Genomic DNA, 18,365 nt, shown 5'->3' on the forward strand with positions numbered 1-18,365 from the left:
ACTGTGAGACATCCCCTTTTCTCTTTACAACAGTCTGTAAACGTCTGGGGACTGAGGAGACAAGTTGCTCAAGTTTAGGGAGAGGAATGTTAACCCATTCTTGTCTAATGTAGGATTCTAGTTGCTCAACTGTCTTAGGTCTTTTTTGTCGTATCTTCCGTTTTATGATGCGCCAAATGTTTTCTATGGGTGAAAGATCTGGACTGCAGGCTGGCCAGTTCAGTACCCGGACCCTTCTTCTACACAGCCATGATGCTGTAATTGATGCAGTATGTGGTTTGGCATTGTCATGTTGGAGAATGCAAGGTCTTCCCTGAAAGAGACGTCGTCTGGATGGGAGCATATGTTGCTCTAGAACCTGGATATACCTTTCAGCATTGATGGTGTCTTTCCAGATGTGTAAGCTGCCCATGCCACACACACTAATGCAACCCCATACCATCAGAGATGCAGGCTTCTGAACTGAGCACTGATAACTTGGGTCGTCCTTCTCCTCTTTAGTCCGAATGACACGGCGTCCCTGATTTCCATGAAGAACTTCAAATTTTGATTCGTCTGACCACAGAACAGTTTTCCACTTTGCCACAGTCCATTTTAAATGAGCCTTGGCCCAGAGAAGACGTCTGGTGCTTCTGGATCATGTTTAGATACGGCTTCTTCTCTGAACTATAGAGTTTTAGCTGGCAACGGCAGATGGCACGGTGAATTGTGTTCACAGATGATGTTTTCTGGAAATATTCCTGAGCCCATTTTGTGATTTCCAATACAGAAGCATGCCTGTATGTGATGCAGTGCCGTCTAAAGGACTGAAGATCACGGGCACCCAGTATGGTTTGCCAGCCTTGACCCTTATGCACAGAGATTCTTCCAGGTTCTCTGAATCTTTTGATGATATTATGCACTGTAGATGATATGTTCAAACTCTTTGCAATTTTACACTGTCGAACTCCTTTCTGATATTGCTCCACTATTTGTCGGTGCAGAATTAGGGGGATTGGTGATCCTCTTCCCATCTTTACTTCTGAGAGCCACTGCCACTCCAAGATGCTCTTTTTATACCCAGTCATGTTAATGACCTATTGCCAATTGACCTAATGAGTTGCAATTTGGTCCTTCAGCTGTTCCTTTTTTGTACCTTTAACTTTTCCAGCCTCTTATTGCCCCTGTCCCAACTTTTTTGAGATGTGTTGCTGTCATGAAATTTCAAATGAGCCAATATTTGGCATGAAATTTCAAAATGTCTCACTTTCAACATATGTTGTCTATGTTCTATTGTGAATACAATATCAGTTTTTGAGATTTGTAAATTATTGCATTCCGTTTTTATTTACAATTTGTACTTTGTCCCAACTTTTTTGGAATCGGGGTTGTAGTATTCCACCAGTACAGATAAGTGTATTTGCAAAACCTAAACAGGTGCTACTGAGAGGGGAAAAAAAAAATTATTAATAATAAAAAAAATTTAAATAAATAAAAACAAAAAGAGGTATTTAGAGCTCTTGTATCGCTTGAATGATTGGTTTCCATCTTCTCTCAAATTTTTCTAGTTTCACTTGTAATCTTGCTGTAGTTTTTCCCATAATAAAAACTTTTTTTACTTTGTCTGTCCATTGCATTATGTTGGGGGGATGTGGCTTCAACCAACTGATTGTGATCATTTTCTTTGCTATCAAAAGCAGGACTTTCAATAAGTAGCTGAAATCTCTGTCTATCAGATCCTCAGGTGGTATTCCAAGTATATACAGGGTTGAGTCAAGATGCAGGTCAATACCCAGAATTCTTTTTATTTTCACACATTTCCAAAAATCTATGATCTTTGGACAATCCCAAAATACATGAGTGAAGTCACCCACCATGCCACAGTTCCTCCAACATAAATCTGATGTTTTACTATATTTTGCGGTGACAGATGGGGTGTTAAAGTAATGCATCTTTACTTTCCATTCAAACTCCCTCCATGTTGGACTGTTAGTTAATTTATGTCCAGATCTGAATGTTTCTTCCCAATCATCATTTGTTATTATTCCTACATTTGCTTCCAATTCCCATCTTTCTTTAACATCCATATTATCATCATTGGATTCATATTGTAGTGCTTTATACATTTTTGAAATCAGCCCTTTTTTGGACTCTTCTTCTGTAAATGACATGAGCAGCTCTTCGACCTTGGTTGGTTCTTTGCTTATTCTTTCCCATTCATTGTATTTCTGGAGGTAGTGTTTCAATTGCAAATATTTATAAAAATCATTATTTGGTAAATTAAATTCCTGTTTGAGTTGTTCAAATGATTTCAAAATTTGCCCTGTAAAAATCTGTGATATATATTTATTAACCCTTTTAATCCATTTCTCGTGGCGGCACGGTGGTGTAGTGGTTAGTGCTGTTGCCTCACAGCAAGAAGGCCCGGGTTCGAGCCCCGTGGCCAGCGAGGGCCTTTCTGTGTGGAGTTTGCATGTTCTCCCTGTGTCTGCGTGGGTTTCCTCCGGGTGCGCCGGTTTCCCCCACAGTCCAAAGACATGCAGGTTAGGTTAACTGGTGACTCTAAATTGACCGTAGGTGTGAATGTGAGTGTGAATGGTTGTCTGTGTCTATGTGTCAGCCCTGTGATGACCTGGCGACTTGTCCAGGGTGTACCCCGCCTTTCGCCCGTAGTCATCTGGGATAGGCTCCAGCTTGCTTGCGACCCTGTAGAACAGGATAAAGCGGCTAGAGATAATGAGATGAGATCATTTCTCAAATCCTGCATCCATAGTACACAGTACAAAGTCTGTGTTTTGGGCTATTTTTGTAGCTTTACTTACAGAGCTTGGTATATTTAATTTTGTATTGTCGACCATATTTTCATTGTTTCTATAATCAGATGGTTTTTAATTTTAAGCTTCCTCTGCGCCGGCCTGGTTACAAATGGGAGTGACTCCAAAGACACAGTAGGGCAGGCCCTTTGCTCCATCTCCACCCATATTGCATCTTTGTCTTTTGTAATCCATAAGAGCTCCAAGTTGAGCGGCCCAGTAATAGTTCCTTAGATTTGGTAAACTTAGCCCTCCCTTATTTTGGGGGGCTAAAAGTGTCTTATATTTAATTCTTGCTTTTTTGTTTTGCCATAAAAATCTTGACATACTTTTGTCCAGCATTTTAAAGGTGGAACCAGAAACCATAACTGGAAGTGATTGAAACAGAAAGAATAGTCTTGGCAAGATATTCATTCTAATTAGTTTCTACCCTCCCAATGAGAGTCAGGGGTAAAATCGCCCATCTATCCAAGTCTTTTTTTAATTTCCTTTATCAATGTTCCGTAATTCGCATCATATAACTGTGAAACATTAGGAGTAATAATAACACCCAGATATCTAAACCCTTTGTCGGTCCATTTAAACCCAACCTTTTCTTTTAACTCTGCTGGACATTTACTTGAGATCATCATAGCAATTGATTTGCTTTCATTGGTCAGATACCCTGAAATTTTCCCATATTCTCTAAGATTCTCCAACAGGGCTAGTATTGATAGGGATGGGTCATTTAAAAGCATTAGCAAATCATCTGCAAACAGTGATATTTTATGTTCCACCCCCCCTTCATCCCTTATTCCCAATATTTGATTGTTTTGTCTTATTGATTCGGCCAATGGTTCAATACTTATAGCGAACAACAGTGGACTCAAACAAATCACCTTGTCTGAGTCTCTTTTGAGGCAGAAGAAATCTGAGCAACATCCGTTAGTTCTGATCCGTGATTTGGGGTCTCTGTAGATTATTTTTACCCATTCTATATAATTCTGGGGGAATCCAAAAGCTGATAATGTCTGGTACAAGAAGCTCCATTTCACCCTATCGAAAGCCTTCTGGGCATCAAGACTAAGCATCATTGAAGCCTGAGATTTGTATTTTGAACTTGAAATAATATTTATTATTCTCCTAATGTTGTTTGCTCCCTGCCTACCGGGAATGAATCCAGTTTGATCTATGTTAACTAATTTATGTATTTTTGCATTCATTTTGCCATTATGCTTGTAAGAATCTTTAAATCATTGCAGAGTAGACTCACAGGTCTGTATCCTTCACATAGAGTTGGATCTTTTCTTTCTTTATGTAGGACTGATATGATGGCTTCTGACCATGACCTGGGTGGGTCCCCAGATGATAGAGCATAATTAAATACTTTATATAGCACAGGTGTTATCTCCTCTCTAAAACTTTTGTAAAACTCTCCTGGGAACCCATCAGTCCCAGGTGATTTATTATTTTTGAGAGTTTTTATAGTATCCAATATTTCATGCGTAGAAACTGGCCGAATCATTTCGGATACCTCTTCCCTTGACAGGGTTGGTAATTTTTTTTTTTAAAGGCTTGTATGTCACCATCACTGTGGTCAGATTCAGAGTCGTCATATAAGCCTTTATAATACTCCGCAAAAGCCTCTGCAATTTCTTTAGGTTTTAATATAGTTTGTTTAGATGTGGGGTGTTTTATCTCATCTCATTATCTCTAGCCGCTTTATCCTGTTCTACAGGGTCGCAGGCAAGCTGGAGCCTATCCCAGCTGACTACGGCGAAAGGCGGGGTACACCCTGGACAAGTCACCAGGTCATCACAGGGGTGTTTTATTTTTTATATTATTCTATTTGTTTGGGCCTTTCCAAGTTGAAATGCTAATAAGCAACTGGCTCTATTACCCATTTCGTAGCATCTCTGGCTTATAAAACGTAGGGACCCTTCTGCTTTAAATGTTAAGAGATCGTCTAATTTGCCTCCGATTGTTTTTAAAATCACAAAAAATGGATTTGTCTGATGTTCTTTTATGTTCCGTCTCCAATTCCTTAATTTTGTTCTCCAATTCTTTGTTTTTTTTTTTAGTCGAGCTTTCTTCAGTCGAGATGATATTTCTATTATTTTCCTTCGTATCACTGCTTTCCCTCCTTCCCATAATATTGGTGTTACCTCACCATTATCATTTATTTGGAAGTATACCTTTAAATTCTGCTTTATTTCTTTTACTACACTTTCACTCGACAGAATAGATACATTCATCCTCCAATATCTGAAAAGGGGCTCATTTCCTAGGTCTACAGTCAGGGTAATGGATGCATGGTCACTTATAGTTATATTTTCTATCCCACAGTTCAATACTTCGTGTATATGTTGTTGTGACACATAGAAAAACTCTATTCTCGAATAGCTACCATGCGGATTTGAATAAAATGTATAATCTCTCCTCTTTGGATTGTTATCCCTCCATGGATCAGTAAGACCGAGCTCTTTAGTCATGTTATTCAATACTGTAGATTTTTTTGTGCTCGGTCCCTGGTCTGGAGGAAACCTGTCTAATCTGCCATTTTGTATTATGTTAAAATCTCCCCCCATCAGTACCATCCCCTTTGCTTCACTGGATATGACATTATTATTTAGCTATCTGTTTAAAGAAGGTCGCTTTCTCCTCATTTGGGGCATATACATTTAGTACTGAAACAATCATGTCTGGGGCGGCATGGTGGTGTAGTGGTTAGCGCTGTCGCCTCACAGCAAGAAGGTCCGGGTTCGAGCCCCGTGGCCGACGAGGGCCTTTCTGCGCAGAGTTTGCATGTTCTCCCCGTGTCCACGTGGGTTTCCTCCGGGTGCTCCGGTTTCCCCCACAGTCCAAAGACATGCAGGTTAGGTTAACTGGTGACTCTAAATTGACCGTAGGTGTGAATGTGACTGTGAATGGTTGTCTGTGTTTATGTGTCAGCCCTGTGATGACCTGGCGACTTGTCCAGGGTGTACCCTGCCTTTCGCCCGTAGTCAGCTGGGATAGGCTCCAGCTTACCTGCGACCCTGTAGAACAGGATAAAGCGGCTAGAGATAATGAGATGAGACAATCATGTCTCCTATAGATCCCACAATCATTACATATCATCCAGTGTTATCCTTAATCTCCTTTTCAACCTTAATTGGTGTACCTTTACCAATTAAAATAGCTACCCCTCTCCTTTTGCCATATGAGGCATAAAATACCTGATTGACCCATTCCCTTTTTAATTTTCTATGTTCAGTGTCCGTCAAATGTGTCTCTTGTAGTAAAGCTATTGAACATTGTAATTTTTTCAGTTGGCTCAGTATCTTCTTCCTCTTAATGGGATGATTTAGACCATGTACATTGTATGACAAGATTAAGCTTATTCATATTATTTTCAAATGAGACCCACAAGCTCTACACCTCACACAAAAGAAACTGCATAAAAACCTTGCATAATAAAGAAAACAAAAAATGTACATCTTCATCAGAACCAATGTATAACAGGAACATGAACGCATGTCTTCCAAAAATCCCATCATCAGAGAGTCGTGGCGTTTTCTCTCTGGGGAAAAAGCACTATGTGCATCCACAACCTATTCTCCAAGGTTGTTAAGAACTCCAAGTTTTAAATTCATGCTTAATAAAACCAATATTTCTGTCAGTTTAACAAGTAGTGCCTAAACTAGCTTATCTTGTCTTTCACCAGTCCTTGTATTGAAGGCAGATATAAAAATAATTTCCTATTCCTATTCTTTGTCCGAGTCCAAAAACACTTTAAGCTGGGCTGGGTAGGGGGACTGTGCCTTCATGGTTTTCTACTTCAACTTTTTGATGACATCCCTCACCTGTTTCCTCTTCTTTTGAACCTCCGTCGTGTAGTCTTGATTAAAGTAGATGGTTTGTCCCTCGTATGTTGTCTTCTATTTCCAGGCTTGCCATATTACATATTCCTTAACTTTGTAATCCAAAAAGTGCACAATGATCGCTCTGGCGCTGGGTTTAGCCACCAGTGACCAGTGCACCCTCTTGATGCGCATTTCCATGTCGCCTGTGATTTGGATTTTGGACTTAAGTCCCGTAATGAAGTCTATGGTATCATTCTTCTCTGTGCCCTCTGGGATACCGTGCATCTGTATATTGTTGCGTCTCATTCTTGACTCCAAGCCATCGCACTTAACAGGTAGTTTGGCCGTTTGCTGCAGTAAGAAGGCTGCGGAGCGCTCTAGTCACGTTGCCCTGTCCTCTGCATTTCCAATTCGTTCCTCCATGTGCCCCGCTCTTTGCTCGAGGGATGCCATTCTTTCCATAAGTTCCCTTTGCACCGTCCCCCTGTCCAGTCTTCCCTAACTTAGCCATATTTTTCATCAACTTTGTTTGTCGACTTATTTTCCAGATTTCCATACTTAATGCTGTTTTTGCTTTAGTTAATAGCTAGTTTTAATTGGGTTTCTGTAGAGCTACTTTTCCCGCTGCCGTCTACAACATGGCGCCACCGGAAGTCTTGCTGTAGTTTTGAAAGAGAAATGTTGTCCCATTTTTGCCCGATAGACAATTTCAGTTGTTCAACAGTTTGGGGTCTCCTCTGTCGTATTTTGCGCTTCATAACGCGCCAAATGTTTTAAATGGGAGACAGGTCTGGACTGCAGGCAGGCCAGTTTAGCACCCAGACTCTTTACTATGGAGCCATGCAGTTTTAACATGTGCAGAAAGCAGTTTGGCATTGACTTGCTGAAAGAAGGAAGGCCTTCCCTGAAAAAAGATTTTTTCTGGATGGCAGCATATTGCTCTGAAACGTGTTTATATTATTCAGCATTAATGATCAAGCTACCCGTGTCATGTGCACTAATGCATCCTCATACCATCACAGATGCTGGCTTTTGAACTATGCAGTGATAAGCCAGATGGTCCCTCTCCTCTTTAGCCTGGAGGACGTGGTGTCCATGATTTCTAAAAAGAATTTCTACTTTTGATTCGTCAGACCTTGGGACAATCTTCCACTTCACCTCAGTCTATCGTAAAAGAGCTCGGGCCCAGAGGTGGCGGTGGTGTTTCTGGATATTGTTTATATATGGTTTTAACTTGCATTTGTGGATGCAGTAATTAACTGTTTTCACAGACGATGGTTTTCTGAAGTGTTCCTGAGCCCATACACTGATTTCCACGACAGACACGTGTCTGCTTTTAATGCAATGTCGCCTGAGGGCCTGAAGATCACTGGCATCCAATGTCAATTTTCAGCCTTGTCTCTTACATACAGAGATTTCTCCAGATTCTCTGAATCTTTTAATGATATGTACCATAGATTAAATTCTTTACAATTTTACATTGAGGAATGTTATTCTTAAATTGCAGCACTGTTTCCCCACACAGTCTTTCACAGAGCGGTGAACCCCTCCCCATCTTTACTTCTGAGAGACTCCGCCTCTCTGTGATGCTCTTTTTATACCCAATCATGTTACTGCCCTGTTGCCAATTAACCTAATTAGTTCGGTTTTTTTTGTGTTTGGTTGGGTTGTTTTTTTTTTAGCATTACATATCTCTCAGTCGTCTTTTGTTGCCCCTGTCCCAACTTGCTGACATCAAATTCAAAATAAGCATATAATTAAAAAAAAAAACAAAAAAACAATAAAACTTCAGTTTCAACATCTGATATGTTGTCTTTGTACTATTTTCAATGAAATATAGGGTTTCCATGATTTGCAAATCTTCACATGCTGTTTGAATTATGTTTTACAGTGTCCCAACTTTTTAGGAATTGGGGTTATACATAAATGAAAGATCAAAAGCCCAACATGAGGTAGAAGAAAGAGAAGCCTAAAACACTGTTCATGTGTGTAAATCTGCATGGGAAATTAAGCAAGTCGAAGTAAAACCTTGTTTAAAAAGTCTTCTGCTTATTGTAGACAAAGGTGCACTTTAAAGGGGAACTGAAGTAATTTTTAAACTTGCTTTATTTCTTAATTAATGTGTTATTCAATTACGTTTTTGGTTTTATTAACCTTATATTGTGACTCGTATTGCCATATTATATTACACTTATCGGCCTTTTCAGTATTTAGCCATGCTGAATGTAGTTCGTACGGTCCACGGCAGGCGTCGCTTATCCGCACGATCTTCATGAGACTTCAAACGTGAAGTGTCAGCGCTGCCATTTTGAAAACCGTTTACACAGCGGCCAGATCGCCATATCATTCCAATTTAGATTAAATTTGCCAGCTTCATCAGTGATAGAGATTATTCCATACGATTTCAAACCAAGGTGGAGTAGAGAAGAGTTGAAAAGACGGCAGGATAAGGACTAGTCCGTCGCGCTGGTATTTACATCATTACTGTCGCACAATTAAAACGTGCCGGATCAGGCGGCTGGTGGGTTTTCAAAATAATAAATACATGCATGTATTTTTGTGATAAATACAGTACATATTATACTGAGCGCATTTCCCACATAATCCTCACTAAGGTTTCGAACAGCCAGGTCTGTCGCGATATTCGATATACCAACTTATCATACGGTAAATAAAAATGAACTCGGAAATGTTTTTTTTGCCGCGATTTTGGCATTTACGCACTGTATATCTACATAGGGAAGTCGCCAGAGTATTAGCTTGACCCACTGACTAAATAAAACACCGCGCTGTTTTCTGTCGTCTCACTCGGCTCTCTGTCAGAGGTGGGGCCTCCCAGCATGCAACAGTTATCCAGCCAGGGGATCCACTGAATGGGGAAAAAGACAACACCATGTTGCTCTGTTGGACAGACCATAGGCATAGAATTGGGTATGGACGTGTCCCGACCAATATTTCTGATTGAAGAAAAAAAAATAATAATAAATCACAATGTGCGCGGGACACAAATGGTTACTGTAGGTTTCCACTGGGTGAAAAACCACGCAAAATTCACTCATGAATATTCGCTCTGGGGGCGTGGTCGCGAAAACAGCATGCAGTCCAGCTACCGTGTCAATTAGCAAGTGCGGTTGCAGTGCAGTGACCGGCTGCTAGCTAGCAAACTGTCCTTGAGGAATGTAACGTTAGATTAGCTCGTAAAATTAATCAGTTAACAACAGTTTGTATTCAGTGTGTAAAAACGACAACATACAAATATGACTGTTTTCTAAGTTTGTGTGGCATGTAAAGAACAATCCGACTTGATACCGACAACAACTGGTGTTCATTAAGGTCACAAAGACATTATTAAATCATATCAAATTGTGCTAATGTTGGCTAATATTGCACGTAGTATTGCTTGTGAAGTGCCTGCAAACTTTAGCAGCCCGCTAACCCTTAATTTGAAGTGCTTCAGTTAAGACCTGCAGAGCCCTCACCAAGTTCGTGTAACATGACACATGTAAAGATGGTGATGTGGACATTAAAAGGTGTCTGGGCCACGAACAATCAAATCAAACATTTTCACATAATTGGCATAACAGCCTCCGCCTTCTTGATCAGAAATTTTTGGTTACTCCTGCCTCTCTTTTGAAAACGTCACAAACCGAGTACACACATATACTGAACTGACTGGTTTTCGAGGGGGTTCATTTGAAAGCGGTAGGCTAAAAACTTCTCTGTAGAACCCTGTCACTCCCTCCCCTCTGCTCTGGGCTCAAGAAGACAACAAAAGGGCAAGAATATAACAACAACCAATCAGAATTCACATACATTCTGTTGCCAAGTAAAATTGGAACCTTTCAACGTGTCAAAGTTCTAGAGACCTTGTCCTGTGTTACCATTAGATCAATCACATATCAGCTTAACCTAGCATTCTAAAACTAGTTAAAGATCACACAGAAGAGATCCCACTCCCCCTGCCAGCCTAATGTAACGCAGTGCTTAAAGGCCAATTTATGCTGACAACGCAGTCCTCGCAGACGGTGTCGCAGATAGCGTCTGCGTAGCCCCCCCCACCTTCGCAGACGCTCTGCGCGCACCTCCCAAAAATTGTGACCACCGCAGAAGCCTCGCAGACAAGAGGGCTCTGATTGGTCCACTCTACATCCGCTTCCCTACTTTCCCGGTTTGGTTTGTTTTCACAACCGCCATTTTTAAAAACACGAGCGAAGATGGAGCAGCATGAAGAGCGGTTGATCGAGGAAGTACGTACATTTATACGACTCCAGTTCTAGTCATTATAAGTAACCGGAGGATAAACACTCCACGAACCACACCCACCAACTACTCCTAGCGATTTCGTGACTTCGCGCCCCCTTGCGTTGTGGCAGTGAATGACATCGCGCACGCCTATTACTCCCCGCTCAACGATAAATTACAACTGTCTGCGAAAAGCTATCTGCGAAAGCCTTGTCGCAAGAGCATGCAGAGGCCTTAAGGCTCCGTATGTGTTTTACTTCCATTTATGAGGGAAAGGAACATATTCCCTCCTGATTAAGGTATTAGGCAGAGACCCGTCCACCCGTAAATTTGACGGGCGATTGCCGATTTCAACGGGCAAGTATACACACAGACGGATACTGAAACGGACGATAATGCCGAAAATTTTCGCACATGAATACTCCCACATGTCATCCGATAAATCCAGTTATGTTCCGCCCACACACGGACTGGCCATCGGGAGTAGCGGGAGTTTTCCCGGTGGGCTGGTGGTTCAGCGTGGGCCGGCGGAGAAAAAAAAAAAAAAAAACAGTTGCGCGCTGGCCTTTAATATGATAAGCAATGTTAACAGTTTCTTTAACAAACTGTTAACATTGCTTATTACAGTTGCGCGCTGGCCTTTAATATGATAAGCAATGTTAACAGTTTGTTAAAGAAACTGTTAACATTGCTTATCATATTAAAGGCCAGCGCGCAACTGTTTTTTTTTTTTTTTTTTCTCCGCTGGCCCACACTGAACCACCGGCCCACTGGGAAAACTCCCGCTACTCCCGATGGCCAGTCCGTGTGTGGTTCCGCCATCATTTACAAATCGTAAGAAACACAGTTTAATACGAAAAATACTGAAAACTTGAAATGAAAAATCAGAATATTTCATCGTTTCCGCCATTTTGGCCCGCACTGAATCTTGTAACATGCGGACTGAATAAATCGCGAATTCTGATTGGTCGAAAATTGCCAAACACCCTGCGTTGTAGTTTCCTCTTTCTTGGCGGGAGAACCGCATTTTTTTTTTTGCTGACTCACTCTTCTGGATCAAGATGAATCCCAACAAACGCCCCAAATTGAATGTGACAAAAACTGATTCGTTTTTCCACAAAAAGACAGAAAAGGTATGTGTGATACATTGATTAACAAGGGGGGTTCATTGGGGTATGGTAAAATAGAATACTGTTGGTTTTTTTTTTTTATTAAATACTGTAACTAGATCAAAAGATTATATACAATTCATTGTTGTTTATTTTCTTTTCACTTTTGTTACCAAATCAAACACCATACATACATCTGATACATTCAGGAGTGAAACTGAAAAAAATACAAAGTAAAAATATGCAATATTTCTGATCAAAAATTACACGCCATTTCACCCTGAAAATGTCCTAGAATGCAGGAAATTAAGTCTAAATTTCAAAAATTTTCTGGGGGGGCATGCCCCCAGACCCCCCTAGAGGGACTTCGCACCTGCGGCGCTTATCAGGATTATATAAAATATTATTTTTGACTGGTAAATTTCTTTTTCTGCCTAATACCCTACTCCTGATAGTCAATGCGTTATTCGCTTGTAAAACACATTTGCAAATTGGTAGAATGAGTTAATCACCACATGCAAGATTTGCAATTAATCAAATGAATTGCATATTATTATTCATGAATTACTACAGTTCTGAACTTCAAATTTTAAAAGTCTGGACTTTAGAGAGATGATGGATACTCTTTTGGTGGAACACAATGGAACAAAATATTGTGACCCTCTAATGTTGACCTGAAGTTGGCGCCACTGGGGGTTGGCATTGGGTTTTTGTCCCCACCAATGTTAATACCAAACCTATGCCCTTGCCTACATGTTCTCGTTCTAATTGTTGTTACTTTTATCCAAATGACAGCTAGCAATACGTTATTTTTGCACTTTTTGTTTATCTGGGTACTAATCTCTGAGAAACTGGATTGGCAGAATGTTGCCGTGAAGAAAAGAATGTCTTTTTATTACCCTGTGCCAAGTTAATATTTACTTAGTGCAATTTTTAAGAGCCATAGATTGTATTTTATTTATTGTTTTTGTTGTGAGTGGTTCTGTTCGTTGTTTTATTTCTTTAGGTTATTTATTTATATTTTTACGTTCCACTGTTGAATTGAATAAGCTGACTTAAAAAGTTTACTGTTCTTTGAAAGGGTGTATTTGCATGATCATTATTTTACTAGTAGCATAAAATTGTCTTGAAAAGACGGCAATAACAACATCGTTTGTCGTAATAATTTCTGAGACATCTCATTATCTCTAGCCGCTTTATCCTGTTCTACAGGGTCGCAGGCAAGCTGGAGCCTATCCCAGCTGACTACGAGTGAAAGGCGGGGTACACCCTGGACAAGTCGCCAGGTCATCACAGGGCTGACACATAGACACAGACAACCATTCACACTCACATTCACACCTACGGTCAATTTAGAGTCACCAGTTAACCTAACCTGCATGTCTTTGGACTGTGGGGGAAACCTGAGCACCCGGAGGAAACCCACGCGGACACGGGGAGAACATGCAAACTCCACACAGAAAGGCCCTCGCCGGCCACGGGGCTCAAACCCGGACCTTCTCGCTGTGAGGCGACAGCGCTAACCACTACACCACCGTGCCGCCAAGACTATATATTGTCCAACAAAATTTGTTATCGTGACAGGCCTACGGACAGCACTACAAAACGGCATCCCCCCATAAAGTGAGTAGGGAGTGATTTCGGACACAGGGAAAACTTCCGGCTTGATTCTGTCAGCATTTGAAGGAGGGCGTGCGTGTCTTCTGCCAAATGCTGGTCACTTGGATTTCCGCTGTATGTTTTACTTCCGTCCTACGATGTCTCGCACAGGTCTCAGCGAATCTCATTTACAGCCATTGCTTTGACATATGTACTGATATATTACATAGCATCTTTCAAACACTCATAACTTGCTATAGCAGTGACAAAATAGCTGTCAGAAATGCATTCCTACATTTTATCAAATGAGATGAATGGAATTTTGATGATAAAAAAAATTTGCCTTCGGTTCCCCTTTAATTAAACACACATTACACAGCCATGAAATATACAAAGATAGTCAAGTCACGTCATAGTAGGCAATGTGTTCATTTATTTTACATTTAAATAAGGGTTGAATATAATTAACAAGAATGAAATATACTGGGGCGGCACGGTGGTGTAGTGGTTAGCGCTGTCGCCTGACAGCAAGAAGGTCCTGGGTTCGAGCCCCGTGGCCAGCGAGGGCCTTTCTGTGCGGAGTTTGCATGCTCTCCCCGTGTCCGCATGGGTTTCCCCCACAGTCCAAAAGACATGCAGGTTAGGTTAACTGGTGACTCTAAATTGACCGTAGGTGTGAATGTGAGTGTGAATGGTTGTCTGTATCTATGTGTCAGCCCTGTGATGACCTGGCGACTTGTCCAGGGTGTACCCCGCCTTTCGCCCATAGTCAGCTGGGATAGGCTCCAGCTTGCCTGCGACCCTGTAGAACAGGATAAAGCGGCTACAGATAATGAGATGAGAAATATACTGGTTTAGTTGATTTGTACACACGTCATTTATGATGGTGTTCCGCCTGAGAAAACTCACTGAATCAATGAATCACGAGTCAATTGCCAGGCCGAGTCACGTGGTAAGCCGAGCTCGCGCTCTCTGTTGGCAGCATCGCACTCAGAAACTCGAGCTCGGGAAACACACGTGTAACATGACACTCTTTTCTAATATTTCATTAGCCTGATTCAGTTACAATTAACTCTCATATTGTACATCCTCTGCGCAAAATAATTTATTAAAAAAGGTCAATTTGACGGCTGTTACTAACACTAACTCTTAGCTGATGTCGCAATAGTAAAAAAAAAAAAGCAAACAGTAAAGATGACATTGTCAAAACAAACTAGTCACACAAACACTAGTGAAAACATTTGGTTTAAATGTCCCAGCGCACCCAGTGATTTGACTAGCCAGTTAGCTCCAAATACCACTAACGGCACTAACACACAAACGCTCGACAGCCTGTCAATAAATGAGAAAACTCTAATGTGCTGCTGTGTGAGAAGCGAGTCGGAGACCTCTCACAGCTCACTCGGCTTCATCTGACTGGCTGCTCAACTTAGCCGGGAGTTTGCTAGCTAGCGTCAATGAAACTCATACTTACGTAATGTTCATAAAATTTCGAAAGCCTGGGTTTCCCATGGTTATTGAATATCAGTATGGCTTTTATCATGTTACTTCTGTAAAGCAAAGAATTAAACTGCCAAGTCGCCGTCCTCAGGAACGCTCCGTTTCGGTGTTGTGTTCCCTGAGTGAAACTCAAGCACAGAGCCGCTCAACTGTACAGCGGAGGAGGACAGGAGTTCGGGACCGCGGCGCATTTCCAAATATCCTTCCGCAAGGTCTCGAAAATAAAAGTCTCTCGAGCTAACAGTAACGTATACAGCAGGGGGTTTCAAAGTGTGGGAGAGTCAGCCCCCCCCCGGAGAGCAAATAAACAACAGCGCCCCCCCTTACAATTTTGGTTGTTGCTATACTTAATGTTCCATTCGTATTTAAAAAAATGGTTGTTGTACACATTATTTTTTTCTTTTACACGTTTTAAACATCTGTCCTTTTTGAAAACATCTTTTTTTTTTACACATTTTAAACATCTGTGCTTTTTTAAAACATCTCTTTTTTATACATTTTAAACATCTGTGCTTTTATAAAACATCTCTTTTTTATACATTTTAAACATCTGTGCTTTTATAAAACATCTCTTTTTTTTTACACATTTAAAACACATGAGCTTTATTAAAACATCTTTTTTACGCATTTTAAACATCTGTGCTTTTTTAAAACATCTTTTTTTTTTACACATTTTAAACATCTGTGCTTTTTTAAAACATCTCTTTTTTTACACATTTAAAACACATGAGCTTTATTAAAACATCTTTTTTTTTACACATTTTAAACATCTGTGCTTTTTAAAAACATCTCTTTTTTACACATTTAAAACACATGAGCTTTATTAAAACATCTTTTTTACGCATTTTAAACATCTGTGCTTTTTTAAAACATCTTTTTTTACACATTTAAAACATCTGCTTTTTTAAAACATCTTTTTTACGCATTTTAAACATCTGTGCTTTTTTAAAACATCTTTTTTTTTTACACATTTTAAACATCTGTGCTTTTTTAAAACATCTCTTTTTTTACACATTTAAAACACATGAGCTTTATTAAAACATCTTTTTTTTTACACATTTTAAACATCTGTGCTTTTTAAAAACATCTCTTTTTTACACATTTAAAACACATGAGCTTTATTAAAACATCTTTTTTTTTACACATTTTAAACATCTGTGCTTTTTAAAAACATCTCTTTTTTTACACATTTAAAACACATGAGCTTTATTAAAACATCTTTTTTACGCATTTTAAACATCGGTGCTTTTTTAAAACATCTTTTTTTACACATTTAAAACATCTGCTTTTTTAAAACATCTTTTTTACACATTTTAAACATCTGTGGCCTTTTAAAACATATTTTTTTTACACATTTTAAACATCTGTGCTTTTTAAAACATCTTTTTTACACATTTTAAACATCTGTGCTTTTTTAAAAATATTTTTACACATTTTAAACATCTGTGTTTTTTTAAAACATCTTTTTTTTTTTACATATTTTAAACATCTGTGCTTTTTTAAAACTTTTTTTTACACATTTTAAACATCTGTGCTTTTTAAAACATCTCTTTTTTTACACATTTTAAACATCTGTGCTTTTTTAAAACATCTTTTTTACACATTTTAAACATCTGTGCTTTTTTTAAAACGTCTCTTTTTTACACATTGTAAACATCTGTGCTTTTTTAAAAATATTTTTACATATTTTAAACATCTGTGCTTTTTTAAAACTTTTTTTTACACATTTTAAACATCTGTGCTTTTTAAAACATCTCTTTTTTTTTACACATTTTAAACATCTGTGCTTTTTTAAAACATCTCTTTTAACACATTTTAAACATCTGTGCCATTTTAAAACATCTCTTTTTACACATTTTAGACATCTGTGGCCTTTTAAAACATCTTTTTTATACATTTTAAACATCTGTGCTTTTTTAAAACATATTTTTTTACACATTTAAAACATATGAGCTTTATTAAAACATCTTTTTTTACACATTTTAAACATCTGTGGCCTTTTAAAACATCTTTTTTTTACACATTTTAAATATCCGTGCTTTTTTAAAACATCTTTTTTTACACATTTTAAACATCTGTGCTTTTTTTAAAATGTCTATTTTTACAAATTTTAAACATCTGTACTTTTTTAAAACATCTTTTTTACATATTTGAAACATCTGTGCTTTTTAAAAAAAATCTTTTTTACACATTTAAAACATATGAGCTTTATTAAAACATCTTTTTTTTACACATTTTAAACATCTGTGCTTTTTTAAAACATCTCTTTTTTACACATTTTAAACATCTCTTTTTTTTACACATTTTAAACATCTATGCTTTTTTAAAACATCTTTTTTACACATTTTAAACATCTGTGCTTTTTTAAAACATCTTTTTTACACATTTAAAACATATGAGCTTTATTAAAACATCTCTTTTTTACACATTTTAAACATCTGTGCTTTTTTAAAACATCTCTTTTTTACACATTTTAAACATCTGTCCTTTTTTAAAACATCTTTTTTACACATTTTAAACATCTGTGCTTTTTTAAAACATCTTTTTGACACATTTTAAACATCTGTGCTTTTTTAAAAACATCTCATTTTTTATACTGTAAATGTTCCCTACGTGTGGGTGGAGCACAGAGGACGGCAGGACAGAGATCGGGGTAAATAACGGCTTTATTGCCAACTTTTCAGTCTAACAATACTTTTAACACACACGGAGACACACACGCACTAGCGTCTCGTTCAGAGAACAGCTCTCCTCTGCTCTCAGCTCTCCCTCTTAAATCGGGTGCGGTCACTGGGAAGACACACAAACACAGGTTAATTGCTCTCAGGTGTAGTGATTCTGCCACTTACCTTCCCTGACTCCACCCTCCTGTCACAGATCGGCGCTTGACCACGCCCCCGCTGCCACATACCCCCACCGCCCAACTCAGGCCGGGCGGCCGTCCGGCCTGCAGCCGACTCCCCCCCCCCCCCCCCCCCCCCCCCTTGACGGGAGAGGAAGTCCGCCACGACCATCTGTGCCCCCGGCCTGTGGACCACCTTGAAATTAAAGGGTTGGAGTGCCAGATACCAACGGGTGATCCGCGCGTTGGCATCTTTCATGCGGTGGAGCCACTGGAGGGGCGCGTGGTCCGAACAGAGGGTGAAAGGGCGCCCCAGCAGGTAATAACGGAGGGCGAGGACCACCCACTTGATGGCCAGACACTCTTTTTCAATGGTGCTGTAGCGCCCCTCATGCACTGACAGCTTTCTACTGATGTAGAGGATGGGGCAGTCCTCCCCCTCCACCTCCTGGGACAA

The 18,365-nt window shown here is 39.5% G+C and overlaps 1 protein-coding gene across 1 annotated transcript in view; it reads right to left on the reverse strand.

Annotated features, from left to right (window-relative positions):
• The window catches only part of ap3s1 (adaptor related protein complex 3 subunit sigma 1), a 53,744-nt gene extending 38,491 nt beyond the window's left edge, over positions 1 to 15,253 (reverse strand). The window contains exon 1 of the mRNA XM_060931894.1: positions 15,041 to 15,253. Coding sequence (XP_060787877.1) covers positions 15,041 to 15,109 — 69 coding nt within the window. The 5' untranslated portion in view covers positions 15,110 to 15,253. The remainder of the gene's footprint in view (positions 1 to 15,040) is intronic.
• Positions 15,254 to 18,365: the final 3,112 nt, after the last annotated feature.

The sequence above is a fragment of the Neoarius graeffei genome, chromosome 10, assembly GCF_027579695.1.
Source record: "Neoarius graeffei isolate fNeoGra1 chromosome 10, fNeoGra1.pri, whole genome shotgun sequence".
NCBI classification, from domain to species: Eukaryota; Metazoa; Chordata; class Actinopteri; order Siluriformes; family Ariidae; genus Neoarius; species Neoarius graeffei.